The sequence below is a fragment of the Aphis gossypii genome, chromosome 1 (assembly GCF_020184175.1).
Source record: "Aphis gossypii isolate Hap1 chromosome 1, ASM2018417v2, whole genome shotgun sequence".
NCBI lineage: Eukaryota > Metazoa > Arthropoda > Insecta > Hemiptera > Aphididae > Aphis > Aphis gossypii.
Genome location: NC_065530.1, coordinates 42,899,483 through 42,918,924, shown reverse-complemented (window position 1 = coordinate 42,918,924; position 19,442 = coordinate 42,899,483). Strand labels below are relative to the sequence as shown.

Genomic DNA, 19,442 nt, shown 5'->3' with positions numbered 1-19,442 from the left:
AATGAAGGTGATTTTTCATTCTTGCCTTTTCTTAAAGGAGTGAAGGTTGTAGACGCATCAAATCAATTGATTTTAAGTCTGAGTAGTAATTTAATACAAAACATTGTAAAGTGTATATTGATTTTTTTTTGCTACAATTCAAAAACTAAAATTAATAGAAATTAAACATTTTAAATTTAATTTATAGATAAAATGTAATTATTGAAAAATCAGTTAGCTTAAGTATATTTAAAAAACTTTATCTTTTGTAATTGACCATATTTATACTTAATTATAATTAAAAAATGAATACAATATAGTTGTTAACAATTTATTGACCAAACACAATTTTAACAAATTATTATAGTATTATTATATTTTATTTTAAATTATTATTAAAATAAAAATAAAATATATTAGTTTATTCTTACTTAAAATGAGATATTAAATGTTATTTATGGCTGGAAAAGATACCCTGAAATTGTGATGTATTATTCAGTTGAGTGTTTGCTCCAAATAATGAGTTTGTTCCAAAATTTGATTGAACATTACTTGCATCTATAAATATTAAATATTTTATCATTAAAAATAATTTATATTTTAGCATTTTTTTTTTTTTTTTTTTTTTTAATATTAAATCAACGGCTGTATTATTTTTTTTTTTGTTTTTTATGTTAAATTCTTTATTTTAAATTAAAAATCTGTTTATGAATAAATGTTGAGTATTAAAACAACAAGCGTTATAAATCAAATAAATTATGGGAGTATATATTTTAATGAACAAACCAGGTTTTCTATACTTCAAATATTTATTAACAGAAAGAATTGTTCAAAATGAAATATTTTTGGTTTATACACGGGAAATTAATTTGAAAATAAAATTAAAATATAGTTAGTTATGAAAATAATATATTATAATAAAACATTTTCAGACGATTGTCGTTAAAATATTTATAAATACATTGCTATTAGACTAATTCATTAATTTGTACTAACCTTGGTTTTGAAGAACACCAGACTGATCTAGTCCAAATGTTCCTAAGTTTAATGCAGCTGAAGCTGTTATATCTAATAAAATACAAATTCCAAAGTTAAATAGTATAAAAATCAAATTAAAAATATTTTTATTGTTTACTTACTTAACCCTGAAAATGGATTAGGACCAGTAGTATCTGGACGAGATGTAAAGAAACTAGATGAACTTGGATTTGGATTCAATTGAAAAATATTTGTATGATCATTTAAAATTTCTTTTCGGAAAGACAAATGTCTTGCTTTTAATACTTGAACTTCATTGTGTATACCGTGCAAATGACCAGCTAATGCAATTACATTCTTGTAATACATTTCCCCAATTCTTCTCAATTCTAAAAAGTAAAATTTAATTTAGAAAACAAATACTATTTATCTAAAAAAAATTAAACATACCATCTACTGTGACATTATTATTATATGGTAATGTTGCTAAATATTGTTGTGTATTTTCAATTTCATTTTTTAATATATTTCCTTTCTCTTGTAATGATTTGATAAGCTCAGCAAAGTATTTAATATTAGATTCCATATCTGTTTGAACCATTGCTGGATGATCATGATTACGTTGAGCAATTTCAAAATCTTGCAGACACTATGTACACATAATTATAGGAAATAAACATTACGTATTCGTTTTAAATAAATATAATCTCAACTATTTGTATACCTTATTAGTTTCATATTTTAACTTTTCAACAGACGTTTTTTGTTTATCTAAATTATGTTCTATAAATTGTAAATTTTTTTGACACATTGTTATATCACCTGCAACTTCATTAGAACCTTTAGATGACATGCGTGCTAATTCAGTACTCATTGTTTTTTGTTGCTTAAGAAAATCTCTGTAAAATTAATTCAAATATTTCATTAGGTATTGTATATTTTTTTATGGCATTAAATATACAAATGTGCATTTAGCATTAATATAAATTTGTATAAATATCAAAACTTAAGTTCAGCATTTAGCTTCTTTATCATTTTGACATATCCATACTCAACCATGGAAATTAAAACAGACTTCCATATAATATATCATAATAATATACAAAATATATGCTAAGTATATCTTTAATTTTTGTGTAACAAGTGAAGTTACATAATATACTAACAAATCTCAACAAAAAGATTATTTTAAAATAATTATATTAAAAATACATACTTTAAATTATTGACTAATTGTAAAATTTCATTAGGCACAGGCATTTCAAGAGCAGGCACAGCTTTATTTTGTGCTAAATAGTTCATTAACATAAAAAAAAATAATTAATTGAAGATAAAAATATAATTATTTCTAGTTAACATTGTACCTTGATTTAAATTTGAAGTTGTATCCAGACCACCCAGACCACGAGATACTGAAAATGATAGTTAATTATATTACTTGATACAAATTAACAACATATTTTAAAGAAAATTGATTTTTCATTCACAAAAGAATTATCAACAATAGCCAATAGGTGATACATTTACTAAGATTTTTTTTTCTCATCACTCCTTCAAAAAAATGTTACTAACGCATATAATATAATATTTGATATGTATAATGTGCGTCATATGTTTAAAATAGTGAAGGTTTAACTAACCAGGAGCAGTAGAAGTAGTTACATTAGTAGTTGTTCCTAATGTCAATTGTGTACCGGTAAGAGATGCTGTAGGTTTGACATTTGATGCAGTTCCAAGTGAAAACGGAGAAGCAGATGTAGCAGCTGTAGTAGCAGTTGAACCAAAAGAAAGATTTAATGGAGCATTTGATGCAGCATTGTTACCAAGTGAGAATCCTGTATAGTTTAAAATAAAATTATATTCTACTTCCTTAACAATAATCAGTTCATTAAAAATTACCTGGTTTAGTGGTAGTTGTTGCTAATGAAGTGTTGACTCCAAAAGATAAGGAAGTTGTAGGAGCACCTACGTTACCAAATGAGGAAAAAGGTGTGTTTGTAGTTTGCTTATTATTAGTGGCCCCTAAGTTACCAAAACTAGTTGTAGTTGATGGTGTCGATGATGACGGCCAACCTCCGAGTGAAGTTCCAAAGCCAAATTGAGGGCTGTTAAAATTCGATTAATTATTATTATAAAATATAACGATTTAAAAACAGTTATAATATGAAGCACAGAACAAGTATGTAGACATTTTTTAATCAATTATAAATACAACTATTTATATATTCATTGACATATAAATGTATACATTTTCGATTTAAAATTATATGAAACCTATAGTGGGTAATGTTTTAGCGTTTGCATCAGTGTTTAAGAATAAGATAAATAAATCAAATAAACATTCTTACGTTGCTGCATTTCCTGCATTGTTCGCCGGAGTAGAACCACTTAAATTAAACATAGACATGTTTTCGAAATTATATTTTCACAAGTTTAAAATTCAAACAAATATTTCAAATTTTGATAACCAACAACTTTTTTTATAAAAACGATCACGGACCAACTTACTTATTAGTCGCGGACGGCAGTAGGTACTATACCTATAGTTATTACATTTACCAACGCGGTATGATAAGTAACTATTGATAAGTTAAATGGTTACGTCCATGCTTGTGGTATTTACCATTTAATTTAATGTCTTTTGACATACTTCTCTATAGTAGTTTGAATACAGATTTCATAATTAACCAAAAGTCAATGTTTCCTTTCCATCAAAATTCACAGTCTCAGATTATTTCCGTGTTTGACATAATTTTTTGAGTAAAAAAAAGGGACTAAAGGTATAATTTCTTATCATAGGGTCTAACTGAATTCATCTTTGGTAATCATAATGCTATCAGCAATCAGCTTAGCACCGATACAGCGATACGCAACAAAATATAAGAATCGTAATTCGGTAATTACGAATTCGGAAGCAAGGCAAGCAAACACATGCAACTCACTACTCAGTAGTCACTGTTTACCGTTTGATATTCGTACGTTTTAATTTAAAATAAACAACATTTTATTATTTCAAACAAACTTTGTTCTTTACCATTTAATTTAAAATATTTAAGTTATTGGTAAGGAACCTACATATCACTTAATTAAAATTTTTTTTTTAGAAATTGTTTGTAGATAGAGTAAATTAATAATAATACATAGTTGATTTGGGGTTACATCAATATATAAATAATGAGGTATGCTCAATTAGTGATGGGACCAGCTGGAAGCGGAAAGGTAAATTTAAATAATTTAAAATGCCAATTTTTACTTATTACTTTAGACAAATATTTCTTATGCTTATCAACTGACCACTAGTATTTTTACATGAATTTATGTAGTGTCAGAAGTGTATTTTTAGATATTAGGTACTATATTGCTTGTAAATATACCAAGTGCCTACCTATTATGATTGTATAATGTGTGGATTAAAAATAAATGTACTATAAATTTCTTCTTTTGTATAGTTATAATCAAAATTCCTTATTGTTCTAACAATATTTCATTTTTTATTTACATTTTCTTTGTAAATTAATCAATAAAATAAATCATATAGCCTCATAAAATTATGAATTATTAAATCACTTCTGAAATCATGCTTAATAATTATTATTTGTATGTTTATTCAGTCCACATATTGTTCTGCTGTAGCAGAACATATTGAAAATGAAAAAAATTCAGTGATGGTAGTTAATTTGGATCCAGCAGCTGAACGTTTCAAGTATAGTCCAACTGTTGATATACGTGAATTGATTCATGTTGATGATGCTATGGATGATGAAATACTACATTTTGGGCCCAATGGAGGATTGGTATTTTGTATGGAGTAAGTGAGCAATATGAGTGATTTTTTGATTGAATATTGATGCCAATTGGCATCATGAGGATCATTCATCAACGTGTTGGACACCATTTGGCATCCAATACCTATTTAAAGTTACTAAATGTTAACGTATTATTTTTTAGCATGTTAAAACGCGTGTTTTAAAATATGTATTTATACGTTGTTTGAATGTATGACCATATAGGAGCAATTTTTTTTATTATCTTTAGAAAAGTGAAATATGCACTGAGTGAAAACTGTATAAAGACATACACAGTCAATGTGTTAAGTAAATATCTTAATAAAATATTATTTTGCTTACAGATATTTAATAGAAAATGAAGATTGGCTTAGAGAACAGTTGGGTGAAGATGATGATGACTATATTCTGTTTGATTTGCCTGGACAAATAGAATTATACACCCATATGAAAACTGTTAAACAATTAGCAGACTTACTTCAAAACTGGGGATTCAATGTGTGTTCAGTTATGCTAATAGATTCTCAGTTTATGGTAGATGGACCGAAGTTTATCTCTGGTAATATATAGATGTTTATATATTTTAATAAGGGTTCAGATTTTAAATTAGTTCTAATAATAACACAAGTACTTAAATGTGAAAAAAGGAAGAAAAGGCATCTTAAAAATGTTTTATTACCTATTTTGTTAAATTAAAAAAAAAACAACTTTATTATTTTAGCTTAAAAATGTATAACTATATATTTGGATTGATTCATCATCTGATAACATTGGCGATTAGTGATTATTATAATTAAAAATAGTTATATGTATCATTAAAAGATCTTTCTAATTTTATTGTTAATATTATGCTTACCATTTGTTTAACATTTTAGAACAAACATATTTATTGTTATTTCATGTTTCTAGTTTTATAATGGTATTGGGAAAAAATCCAAAGTTTGATGCAATATTTTTCAGATTACTTTGTATTGATGAAATTTTATTAAGTGTTTATATTACTCTCACGCTAAGGATTTTTTTTTTAAATCATGTGATACTGTATTTCCAATGCATTCAAGTTGTATAACTATATTATACAACACAAATCCAAATATTCTAATGAGTAATGAGTGGCTACTGGTCTTTGTGGGTTTTGTGATCCAGGGCACTTTCTTATGTCCATATATAATTTCTATAATATCATGTATGTTTGTAATATATTCTAGTATACAAATTTAAAATAAGATTATTATTAATGAAAAGGAAAAAAATTAATCTTTCTCTGTGTGATATTTATTCTATGGATCAGAACTGCATGAATTAGTTTATATGTGTTATATTACAAAAAAATGTTAATATATTTTGTAAAAAAATAACACATATTTATATGTATTTACACAGGAACAATGGCTGCTTTATCGGTTATGATAAATTTAGAACTACCTCATGTTAATGTTCTTTCAAAAATGGACTTACTTAGTAAAACAGCTAGAAAACATTTGGACAAGTAATTATTTCAATTTATTATTATTTTGATTTTATGTAGTTTATTTAAATATAAAATTTGTCAATTTAGTTATTTAGAGCCAGATGCTCGAGCATTGCTATCTGATGTAAAAAGTCATACAAGCTGGGGAAAGAAATATCGGCATTTATCTAAACGCATTGGTCAAATGATTGAAGACTATAGTCTTGTTCAATTTGTACCATTAAATATAAAAGATGAAGAGAGTATATCTGGTTTACTATATACTATTAACACAATGATTCAATATGGTGAAGATCAAGATGTTCGAATGGCTGATTTTGATCAACAAGATTCAGATGATAATGCAGGAGGTGTTGAAGAATTTGATTAAAATTTAAAGTAGGCCACACTTAAATGATACAATTTTGTATAATTAAATATGGGTAATATTTTGTTTGACATTATTATTAATTATGAAGACTGTGTTATTACTTACCTATTATAATTAGTGTTGTACATAGATTAATTAAAAAAATGAAAAAAAAGAAAAATGTGTAACCATACAATAAAATATGTGCTCTTTTTAAATGTAATTGCTATTGTTATTAATGAAATACTATATTGTTAAACTAGTTATATAGTTTGAAGTTGTTTTGTACACTATATAATGTATTTACTTCTTTTCATCATTCAATACTTTATTTCTATCTCCAATCTGCACTTCCTATAAAATAAAGTACTTTTGTTACTGATTAGTGTAATACATAAAACAAATTTTATATTCCATTACGAATATTTATTATTATTAGAAATATTTTTATTAAAATTATTTATTTTCTTTAGTAAATATTGACACAACACTAGTTAACATTAAATTTCTATAGTACATCATTTATCTTTATAAATTTTATAACCTCTTATGAACTATGGTGACAGTAGCAGACTGGCTTGGTTTGCCACTTTTCTATAGCATAGTGGGTCAGTACTAGCTATACGTTTTGGGCCACTAACAAAGATATCTTTAATTTGATTTTGATAGTTGCACTTTTTTATTATTAAATATTAATTATTATTATATTGAAAGTTAGCCGTTTCTCGTTAAAAATTATTATTCACTTAATATGCACTCTGCTTTGTACACTAATCTTTTTACTGCTATAGAATTTGTATTAAAATTGTCTGCGAGTCAAGTAAATTGTAAATTATACAAGATTTTAGCAAGAGTTTTGTTGATGATAATATTACTATTTAGATATTAAAGAACAACATAATATATTATATTATAACAACCATTAACATATTCATAATCACAGCTTTCAGTAATTATTATTTTTTATAATAGATAATTTGGGCTAAAAAAATTTTATGGATCCGTAATTTCAATTTTAGTAAACATTTTTTTCCCAGCGGTGGAGGGAGGAGGTAGATGTTTAGTAATTGGCAATTAATGAACTTTGAATAGTTGGCTGGCCCCTTACCAGTCCATCCCTGTATGGTGTATATTATTTTTATACCTAATACTCTATAAAATATATAGATAGACATAGATACCTTATTTCCACTGTAGATAGTTTTTCTGCTTCGTAATGCAGTAGTTATATTGCCACAAACTATTGATTCAATGGTCAACTTTGGTTTAACTTGCTCGATTTCTTTTTATAAAATTACCAATATAAAATCAAATATTAAAATTCTTTTTAAAGTTTAATTAAATGTAATTTTTCTTACCCAAAGTTTGATTTCCATTAAAATGATTCAAGTTTGGTAAAATATTGCGGACATTTTTCTCAAAATTTTCAACTTTAGCCACTGGACATCCCGACAAAGATAAACTTTGTAATTGTTCGCAAAAGTTTAAAAAGTGTAACCTTGTCAAATCCATGATTTTATTTCTATAAAATTTTGAAAATTTTGTTTTACTTAAAATTATTAATAGATTTAATACGAAATAACAAAAAATATACCTAGATAAATCTAGAGTGATAAGTTTAACCAATGTAGAGCATAGCATTAGATCATTAATATCATTGTCAGAGGCAAATAATTCTTCCAAGTTTGGAATGTTCCAAACTCCATCCAATGACTTTAGGTGACAGGAGGCTACTTTTAGAACTTTCAAATTATCAAGTTTAAATGCAAAATCTCTACACAAAAATATGTGTTAATAACATTTTATAAATTTATTGTATAATGTATTAGTAACCTGAATGATGGTAGAAAACTGTCTGTTAAATCAAGCTCTACCAAATTAGGTACATAAGTACCCAACATACACAAACGGTTTACAGACATAGGAGCTTGTAATTTAAGTGAAGTGATTTGATCCAAATTCCGGTTTTTGACTGTATCTTCCTTAAAATTTAATATTTTGGTAATATTAGTTTGTATTTTTCCTGTGTTGAGTAAAGCAATATTTTGAAATATAAATATATAATTAAATATGAAATTTGGTTAGAATATAATATTGTATTTTAAATGTTGAAACATTGTATAAAATTACTTCTTAGTTAATGGATCAAGTTAATAAAGTTAATATTAAAACAACTTAATTTAAAATAAGCACCCAATAGTTAGTTGAAAAAATTTAATTGAATACCAATATTTTTTAAATATTCTTTATCTAATAGTTATCTCTGCGGCTTTACTACCTAGGAATTTGTTTTTTATTCTATTAGAATCACTGCATTTTTGAAAAAATATAATTATTTACAATTCATATTTAATATAATATTTTTATAGAGTAACCTACCAATAGTGTTGTTATACCCATATTTCTGTTGTTGTTTACTTCGTCCAAGTATGATTCCATATTTATAATAAAGGCTTTAACTATTTACGCACATATACATATTATATTAATTGAACTATAATAATATTATTATTGGTTCAAATATTGTGTCTTCTTTTTAAATTACATTCGTGTCTCTGCCAGTTTCTATGGTTACCGTTGTTGAATCATTATATTCACAAACAATGAAACAACAATCCAATGAATTAAGTAAATTAATATTAGATATAACATACTTTGCTTTTTTACTTTATAAAAATAATGTTAGTTATAACTACGTATTGAATATTATCTAAATCTAATTACTACTGATGTGAATTATTTATATCATGTGTAACAAAAGGTATTATACAGTGTACATGCTGCATAGTATTATTTTATTCAATTATATATATATTTTTTTGTATTCATTTACAAAAAATACAAATATTATGATTTATATTTTATATTCTGAGCGATAAATGTATTGATTTCGTAATCAAGTATGAGTGTTTTTTTATTTGCGGACAATATGATAAGTGGTAGTTAAAAAACTGCTTCAATTTTTAATTATGAAAATGGATTTAGACTTCGGATAGCATGTTGGATCTAGTTTGCACTTTGCAGATTAAAAAAATTGAAAATTCTAGTGATTTAAAAAAAAAAAACCGAAAATAATAAAATTATGAGAAAACCAGAATTGTTTGTAAATCCAGTTTTTGATGAAATCAAATTTATTTATTTTTTGCGCAACTCGAAAACGAATAATGTTATAAATATTAACATGAACGTGTTTATAGACTTTTATTATTGACAGCATAAATCGTAATGGCGTTGTCGTACATTATAATAATTCTACTCGTTAATAAGTAATAACTAATAACTAATGGACAATCGCCACTGATTGAAATATGATAGGTACTTATGATTATTAATTATATAAATGCTGGATACACAACAATTTATATATAATACATGACTTTTAAAATATTTTAATTTAACACTAACTGTGGAATAATTACTAATTAGATCAGAGGTTCCCTAACTGTGGGTCACGTTATACTAATGAAGTGATGAAAAATATGAAATATAGGATTCAACCAAATTGATTCAGTAAACAGCAATTGGCGGGGGAGCAGGGATGCAAAACTTTTTAAAACTCAATATTATACTGAACTGAACAGTACGATAATAATGATAATATACTGTTTATTCAAATTGAAAACATATTTTTTATTGTAGTAGGTATTTGACTAAATATAAATATATTTAGTCATTTATGGATACTGCTAGCACAATATATTGGTAATTGGCTAATAATGATTCAAAAACCATTTAAAATTTGAATAAAAAATAAAAATCGCATATTATTGTGTCGTAAGTTTATGAATTGAAGACAATTTATAGGTTTTTACAATAATCTATGGTAGCCGGAAGGTACCTACTCGACGATTCGATTTTGAATACCATCTATGATGTAACATGTAACACATTTGTAATAATATAAGCGCATACGATATTAAATAATTTTGTGACACTTATGAACGTATTCCTATATACATACGGTCACACGGTAATCGTTAATATTTAATACATGTTTCATTATTTTAAAACCTATATAATATGATGACCGATTGTTATGGTTAAATAAACACTCTTTTGATGTAATCATTTATTCAACAGGAGACAGTTTTGACAGCACAGCTCGAAATAAATCACGGGGTTAGTGTTGAACACAGCGACAGTAGCCATTCATTCATTAACTGCTGAAACTCATAAGAACTTAATAATTTAAAAAAATTATAAATCCTATGGCGCTGACCAATACATTGTTGTTGGCGCTTTGTGCTAATTGGCCACCGTTGAACATTACAGAAACTACTTTACTGCCACCGTGGAAATGGAGTGAGTGTACATTTCACGTACATAACTATGGTGTTTTCCCGTTAGAACAATAAGTATTATACTTGTGCTATGGTACCTTAAATATTGGATTTATAAATTGAAGGAGATTTAGAAATTTGACATATATTGGCATTTTTTAATAGATTAGTTAAATTTTAGAATCAAAGCTTATCTTAAAAAAATCAGTAACGAAACCCTCCTAATAAATTACTTAAACATAATTTTTGTAATTGCACCCGTTCGTTAAAATGATCTAGGAATGTACCTAATGTTTATTTTATTTTTAACATCATTGAGCCCAGAGCCGGTGCAAGCTATTTTGCCGCCCTGCAGGGTTAAATTATAAATGCCGCCCTATTAAAACTAAATGAATGCTAAAATGTCGCCCATGGGTACTTAGAAAAAAAATTGCCGGACCTGATTGAGCCACATATTATATGCTATTGGGAACGGGCTTATTGAAATGAAACAACTAAAATATTTTCTTAATACGAATTTGCTATGTTTTCATTCTGTTAGATGAAGATTATATTATACATCCGCTTTTCAATTCTAGAAAGAGATTAAATGAAATAGTTCGACTCCTGTTGAAAACGCAATCCGATTGTGATTTAAGTTTATTTAGTATAATATACATTTCTTATGTTTATTTAAGAGTTTAAAAATTGGATTGTTACTATATTTTTCATAGATTTTCTTATTTTAATAATTAAAAGTCTTTTTAGTACAAATTAGAGACTGCAATAAACTCTTAGCCATCATTGTTTTTTCGTAAACATTTATTAAAATAAGAATAATACTTATAACTTTTATTTCCAAAGAAATGCATTACAATATTTGTAAAAACTAAGATGTGAGTAATAATTGTTATTTATTTAATTTTATTTAGTTTCCGAGCATAAAGCGAAATACATAAATAGTAGTGAATACCAGTGTGATTTGAAAAACAATTTTCAAATTCAATACGAAATTCTGCGGGGTAAAAGGTTGAAAATTGCTACATTTCCAGTGAGTATATAATAAATAATAATTAAAAATAATTTTACATTAAATAACTAAATATAAATATTAAAGTAATCATAATTAAAAAAAAAAAATAGTATACTGATTGTGATGATCTGATACATTTTAATAATTTAATGTAAAATTGTCTCCATGATATATATAATAAATTGTAGATAGTTTAAAATTATTGACGAGTTAATAAATTGAAATGTCTTTCTGTTTCATAGAATTCGAAACCTTTGAGTTGGGTTACAAAAGAAATAAACGGTACACTTATCGGTCACGGAATTGCATTTGAAATTGTAGAAACGCTTCGTCAACGTTATGGATTCACTTACGATGTAGTGGTACCAACGAGAGAAACCTTGTTAAATGAAAATGGCAGCATCATCTATATGCTAGTTAATGGGGTAAGATAAAAAATAACCTTATTAGTTATTTATACCTAATATACATGACTACATGAGTTACTGGATATTTTTTAAAAAGTTAAATTTTTTTACTGTCGAATTTCAAATTAATAACCATACAAAAATATGACGTTTGTTTGTTGAAAATAAAAAAAATTATTCCGAAAAAATCTAAATTATCAATAATAAAAAACATATTATAGTAGATAAAATAGAAATATTAATTTTTATTGATTTTTAAACTTATAGGTAAAAAATATAAGTGACATTACCAATTTATTTTTAAATTAATAATACTTTTATGTACTTAGTTTTTACATAAAAAATGGAATAATTCGAAGAAGAAAGAAATAATTATAACATTTTTATATATTTTATGACTTTTAGGACAAAAAAATTAATAAAAATTGTTTAATATAATTTATTATATATTATTATTTATTTTACATACAATACTATTGGCATCTATTGAAAATATTCAATTTACCCGTAATACTAATTACTATGTTTAATCAACGTAATATCATTATATCGATTATTATTTTAACTTCGTTATAAATTAAAACTTTTTTTCATTATTTTAATTGCTCTGCAACCAAAAAATTAACCAATAGCTATAAACGTCATTTAAAAAATTCAATAAAAATAAAAATCAATATCTACACCTAATACCTATAATACATTGACATGCAATATAATATTTAAATAACTAATTAGGTAATGTAAAAGATGTATATTAACAAGTTTTTGTAGACATGATTCGTTTAAAATAAAAAACACCCAGACATTTATAGCATAAAAATAATTAAATGTAGTAACTAGTAGCTGTTGACTGTTGTATAGATAGATACAATCTGCGTAGATACTCGTTTATATAGAGTACTTTTTTTTAAAAATACACACCTATGGTTGATTAACACTGTATAAATGTATAATATAATAGTAAATACATATACTAGGTAGTTGTAATGCACTAATATTATACATTGAGGATACAAATATACAATATTAGTCAGGGGTGTAATTAAGTGGGAGATAGATGAGCTGTATGTAGTATGTACTAATATTTTGCAATATTTATAGTATAATGTTTATTTATTTTGTTGGGAGTTATAAACTTTACAGTTTTTTACAAAAAAAATTGAATCCCCTCAGGAAAATTCGTGATTACGCCATTGCAATTAGTTAAATGTTTCTACGGGTAATGTTAACATTTTTTCGACCAATCTGTGTATACCTAGTTATTGGTTATTAAAATTACTAAAACGTAAAATTTATATTCGTTGAATATTCATTAATCATTATCTTATTAAATTACTGTACGATATTGTGTATAGGTATACCTACTCACATTTATACCTATACATAACGCCGTAAAAATAATGTAAGTGTATTGAATACAATATATTTGTATAATTTATATTATATATTATATTTTTAAGCGTTTTATTAAAAATAAAATTTCTTAAAAACAAAATGGCTATGGCGAGGATTCAACCCCCTCATTACTTTTTAGTACACGCCCCTGATGTGAGCCTTGCGCATCACATGCATTTTTATTAGGAAAATAAACATTTATTTTTTTATTATTACCTACCTAATTTATTCTTAAATATTATATAGCTATTTTATGTATATTATTTTAGGAAGTAGATATGGCAGCTGCTTTTATACCGGTTTTGCCGGGACTGGATGACATTGTAAAGTGGGGTATAGAGTTGACTCAATTCCAATATGTTGTGCTTATGAAAAGACCTAAAGAAAGTGCTACTGGATCTGGTTTATTAGCACCTTTTGAAATGGAGGTAGCATTGTTATAACAAAGTACTTATTTCGATTATCGATGATAATGAATGAATTTTATGCTATAGAAAATATAATTTGTATATTATTATAGTTAATAATGTAATAAGTAATAACTTTTCTAAAAAAAGTGTACATTATAAAATATAAATATTATTCTTGTTTATTTTAATAAGGTATAACTAATACACAATTTTGAATTTATTGATCTATTATTATTATAATAATTCAAAAATTAACATATTATATAATGACCTTTTATAGGTGTGGTTTTTAATTTTGATGTCACTAATAGCAGTGGGTCCAATTATTTATGGTATTATGATGTTAAGACATAAACTCTGCGGTCATGAGTCAGGGGTTTATCCAATACCCACGTGTATTTGGTTCGTATATGGTGCGTTAATGAAACAAGGATCATCCTTAAACCCAGATACTGGTGCGTATTGTAAATTGTTAAGCAAGTGCTTAATTATAGTTATTATCAATGTAAACTCAAATACTATTAATTTTAAATGTGGTCATCATTATTTACTTGACTTCCTATAAAATATACAATTGTATCCATAAACTGTAATCTTTAAGAGTTAAAGTAACATAAAAAAGAGATAATGAGGTTCAGTCTCCTTATTTTTGACAGCGCTTTAACATTTTGTTTAAGAGGTATGTTAGTTCGTATTCGTTTATGCCTTGAATTTGTATCAAAAAATTTTCTCAGTTAAATATAGTTATTTGTTTTTAAAATATTATCATCTTAGTTGTACCTATAAAGTTATTTTATTCAAACATTTTCAGTTTCTTAAAAATATATTACACAGAGTACTTAGTGCAGTTTATTTTATAGTCTCGTATGATTTTGTGTAGCACGTTGTACTTTTGAAATGTTGTGCCACTTTAATCCCAGTATATAACATAATTTAAGTATCTATCTAACGGTGTACAAAAAATAGTACATTTGTTAATCATAAATCTGTATCTTATGTTTGGTAATGTAATTACGTATTTTAAACTAAATATTTATATAGATTCTGCTAGACTCATATTTGCTACTTGGTGGATATTCATAATGATATTGACTTCATTCTATACGGCAAATTTGACTGCGTTTTTAACACTGTCTAAATTTACGTTACCCATAAAGAGAATAGAAGATATTGCGAGTAATGAGTACCGATGGATTTCTTCAGAGGGTAGCGCCGTCGAATACATCGTCAAGGTTGATAATGATCTAAAGCCACTAAGACAATCAATGTTTGAGGGAAATGGTCAATTTATGGTAATAAATATCGACGAAATTGATACGATTTTAAAATATATTTCATCAGGTAAGAAAATGTAATTAAATGTAGTATATATTTCAATAGATAAGAGTATAATAAATTTTTTAAGATATAATCACAAGTTATAAAATCTAGTTACTTCGCAATTTTATATCATATATGTTTACTGTTCAGGTATAATTTTGAGCCGTAGCTCCATTTTCTACTAAAAATGAGATATCGTATCTTCCACATTATCACTCTCTTATAATAATTTTCTAGCATAGAATATTATTCTATGTTATATTTTTATGTACAAATATGAAATAAATTTAAAATCATATTGTAATAAAATACAATAAAATATTAATTTTTATAATAATAATTTTAAATTAAAATATAATATACGAAATACTATCACCTATATAATACGAGTATTAATAATAAAAGTCTTATATTATATATAAAAATACAAATCAAATAATTTGTCATCATTTACCTAATATTTAAAAATTAATATATGATTCATATATTTAGAAAAAAATATAGACATGTTTCTAGTTTAAAAAATGTGTTGATGGAAAGTGTAAATTAATTATTTTTTCATGAAGAAAAACAGTATCTCATTTTTAAAGGAAATCTTAAAACCTTAACTGATTTTGAATAAATATTTTTTCTTTTTTTTATAAGAGTTTTACAATATTATAGGAACGTTGCTTCTACACGATAAGAATTGGCTAAATTTTTTAATGTTGCACATTGAAAGGTCAATAACGGATGACAAGGAACGGTGTCGTTATGTATTGACCACAGATCCATATTTGACAAGATCAATGTCATTTGTCTACCCTAAACATAGTATTTTACCACCGCTTTTCAATCCTATGTAAGTTTTTATTCACTCAACTATCTGTAAGTAATATAATGTTATACTATTTCTGTTTTAGAAAATTTTAAGTCAAAATGTAATTATTTTTCTAATTTATGTTTACGATATAACTAATAATGTATAATATAGAGTCCTCGATGAGATGAGATGACATGAAGTGAGCTTATAAATCCAAGTATTAATGATTATTCTTACTATATTGGATAATATAATAATGTAGGTGCATCGGTATGATGTAATAAATAACGACTTATAGAATATTATACCTATACCAGTGGCGTAGTTATGGGGGGGGGTATGGGGATAGATCCCCCCAGAGCCTTTTTTTTAATGTTTAAATCATTGACTTATTGAGCCCCCCATTTTATGTTTAACCAATAAATTATATATCCCCCCCTCAGAACAAAATCATAACTACGCCACTGACCTATACCGTTGAACAATAATACAGATATATTGAGTATTGACGTTAGTTAATTTTAAATTTTAATACATTTTTTAATTATAATCCGTGATTTGAGTGTATAAATATTAAGAAAACGATCATTATTTTGATATAAGTATTATTGATTTTGATTTTTTTCCAATTTCATATCACTAAAAAAATTTCGATTTTCATGTCATACAAGCAGAATGCTGTCGTACATGGAGTCGGGCATCGTGAGGCATCTGCAAACCAAAGACCTGCCGGAGGCTGTAATCTGTCCACTTAACCTGGGCAGCAAGGAGCGGCAGCTCCGCAACTCAGACTTGTTCACCACGTACGCGGTTGTGGTGTGCGGATTCTCCATGGCAGCGGCCGTGTTCACGCTCGAGCTGTTGTCCAGGCGCACCGGATGGTTCGCGACAACCGACCTCTCCAGTCGGCCTCACGATCCGCACAGCGGCGTGGTCCGATGCGAGATCGCGGTATTCGGCAAACCATCCAAGACCATGTATCCGTTCAGCCACCGGCACAACGTCATGAATGCCGCTTCCGCCACGCATTTTGTCTTTCACGGATCGTCGTCATCGTCGCCGTCGCGCTCTTTTGTCAACGCTCGCAGCAAGATCGCATCAGATTCGTCGTCGTCGTCGTCTTCGCCGTTTTTGTGGTTGGAAGGCAAATCGTCGCTACGGCGATTTCATTATTGATCCACACCATATAATATAGGCTGCGGTTAATATATTATATATGTATATAAATAGATTACTCTAGTGCAGTGGTTCCCAAACTTTTTCCCATCGCGGCACATTATTATTAGTTTTTATAAGTCACGGCACACTTTGGATAAATATTACCTACTTATCGAATAATATTGTTATTGGTAATAATATAAAAAAAAGTTCAAGTTGTCGCGGCACACCTTTCAAATTTCACGGCACACCCTTTGGGAAACACTGCTCTAGTGGTATAGGATGTTGATGATTTAAAAAATAAAAAGGATGACGATAAAAAATTACAACTCAAAAATGATGTATTTATTATCTGAAAATATTTAAATTACATAAAAATATGTCTGTAAAAGCATGTGTTGGGTATATCTGCGCTAGCACCTGTATGTGGTAAATATATATTCACGACAAAAACCTTCAATAATCATAACACTAATATTTTTGAAAATTTAAAAATTTTCTTTGGAATCTAAGATTTAAGAAAAATGAAACAGATGAACTATAATAAAAAAATAACGTTGAAAATAAAAATATGTATATATATTTGTAACTTAAAAATAACTCAAATACGCAAAATTAAACTTAAATGTACCTATAACATTCTGAATCGATGATGTATGAAAGATAATATGACTTGTAATCTAATTAATAATGTAGAAACTATAAAGGATTAAAGGAAAAAAAGCAAAAGTCATCAACATCTTATCTCTATTAATTGTTATAACTATACATGGTTATTGTAGTGTAGCTGTGTAGGCGCCAGGCGTTTTTAAACCTAAACTTTGAGGTTGGAATTAAATATCTGTAGAAAAGATAAAAGATTTCAACTGAGCAAGAAAAAGTTATTGCACATTTTTAAAATTTTATAATTGGTTACTTTTTAATTTATAAATAATAAATTTTTTCCACAATCATTTTTAAATACTTAACAATGAAGTAACAAACATATTTTTGAGTGCCATAATAAATAAAAATTTGGCCAACGTGTTGATTTTGGCGCGCGTATTAAAGGTTCGTCATTTCCGAATATAGATATTGTTAATATTATGTGACTACAGATTTAAGATGCACCTAAACTAAAATTATTATTTTTATTGTTATAGTTGATATGTACAATATCTATCTATTATTTTTTTTATATAGTAAAACAAGATAGAAAAGTGGGTACCGCTCTGCTTTACATTAGGTATTGAGTGGGTCATTATTATGGGTGTGTTAAATTTAATATTAAAATTATGTATTATCGTTGTACATGGAAGTCGATTCTGAGTAGAACGATGGTTCTGACATCCTAATTATATAATCTATATATTATTCATGATACATTTTTTGATATAGTTATTATATGTAAGTATAGTTATTTATTTTACTTTTAGTATTATAGTATGTTGATATAATTAATTTCTAAAATATTGCATTAATATTTAATATTATATATTAGTTTATTAGTTTATATACTTTATTGATTTAATTTAAGTTAACTCAAAATGTAATAATACCTTTCTGTAAAAATATTGTAAAATAGTAAAAATAGATTATTCATAGTATAAATAAAGATAATATCTTAAGATAAATCAAAATTGTTATAGTAAAAATCATATTTATAAAATACAGGTACTTAAATATTTTAAATCAATACATTAATCGTTCTGTTTGGAATCTAAAATTGTGAAGGACCGATTTCAAGAGTCCTCCTGGGAAAAAGTCAAGTTCGTGAATGCCCCGCATAATATATTTTTTTAAACTAACCATGTTGACTGTTGAGGAATATTTTCTAGGTACGTGTTATCCAGTTATCGATTTATCATCATTCATCATTATAGTATAATGAACTCACATATAGCACTCATAATTTGGTATTTAAGTAATTTTAAATAATTATTGATCGCTAATGAATAGATAAATACGTCGACTGCAAATGAACCGATAGCACATGTACTATAATATATTATATTCATTCTAAACAGGTCATGTATTCCGATAACATTTGATAATAATGTCTGGTTCAATTTTAAAATATTTTTTTCATGGTATATTACAACGTTTTTTATATTATA

General features: G+C 26.3%; 4 protein-coding genes across 6 annotated transcripts; 2 read left to right on the top strand and 2 right to left on the bottom strand.

Annotated features, from left to right (window-relative positions):
* Positions 1-296: 296 nt before the first annotated feature.
* Positions 297-3,504, bottom strand: LOC114124252 (nucleoporin p58/p45). Its single transcript, XM_027987440.2, has 10 exons — positions 3,306-3,504; positions 2,857-3,062; positions 2,598-2,792; positions 2,322-2,369; positions 2,174-2,246; positions 1,682-1,856; positions 1,408-1,606; positions 1,119-1,346; positions 976-1,047; positions 297-537 (listed from the first exon to the last, which is right to left on the bottom strand). The coding sequence occupies exons 1-10, from the start codon at positions 3,362-3,364 to the stop codon at positions 431-433; spliced, it is 1,362 nt and encodes a 453-aa protein (XP_027843241.2). The 5' UTR covers positions 3,365-3,504; the 3' UTR covers positions 297-430.
* Positions 3,505-3,624: 120 nt separating this feature from the next.
* On the top strand, positions 3,625-6,828 carry LOC114124253 (GPN-loop GTPase 3). 2 transcript variants are annotated; one of them, XM_027987441.2, is made up of 6 exons: positions 3,625-3,932; positions 4,062-4,176; positions 4,569-4,765; positions 5,087-5,301; positions 6,126-6,231; positions 6,301-6,828. In XM_027987441.2, the coding sequence occupies exons 2-6, from the start codon at positions 4,132-4,134 to the stop codon at positions 6,581-6,583; spliced, it is 846 nt and encodes a 281-aa protein (XP_027843242.2). In that variant the 5' UTR covers positions 3,625-3,932; positions 4,062-4,131; the 3' UTR covers positions 6,584-6,828. The 2 variants fall into 2 exon arrangements, with proteins under 2 accessions (XP_027843242.2, XP_050054837.1); XM_050198880.1 differs by having other exon boundaries at positions 3,625-4,176.
* Positions 6,767-9,327, bottom strand: LOC114124240 (uncharacterized). Of its 2 annotated transcripts, none has more exons than XM_027987427.2 (6): positions 8,942-9,327; positions 8,396-8,544; positions 8,157-8,336; positions 7,921-8,084; positions 7,744-7,844; positions 6,767-6,916 (listed from the first exon to the last, which is right to left on the bottom strand). In XM_027987427.2, exons 1-6 carry the CDS (start codon positions 8,999-9,001, stop codon positions 6,866-6,868), a joined length of 705 nt encoding a protein of 234 aa, XP_027843228.1. In that variant the 5' UTR covers positions 9,002-9,327; the 3' UTR covers positions 6,767-6,865. The 2 variants fall into 2 exon arrangements, with proteins under 2 accessions (XP_027843228.1, XP_050054838.1); XM_050198881.1 differs by having other exon boundaries at positions 8,396-8,585; positions 8,942-9,058.
* Positions 9,328-10,495: 1,168 nt separating this feature from the next.
* On the top strand, positions 10,496-18,965 carry LOC114124254 (ionotropic receptor 93a). Its single transcript, XM_027987442.2, has 8 exons — positions 10,496-10,864; positions 11,754-11,872; positions 12,097-12,279; positions 13,926-14,084; positions 14,347-14,521; positions 15,108-15,407; positions 16,050-16,227; positions 16,863-18,965. Exons 1-8 carry the CDS (start codon positions 10,771-10,773, stop codon positions 17,362-17,364), a joined length of 1,710 nt encoding a protein of 569 aa, XP_027843243.2. The 5' UTR covers positions 10,496-10,770; the 3' UTR covers positions 17,365-18,965.
* Positions 18,966-19,442: the final 477 nt, after the last annotated feature.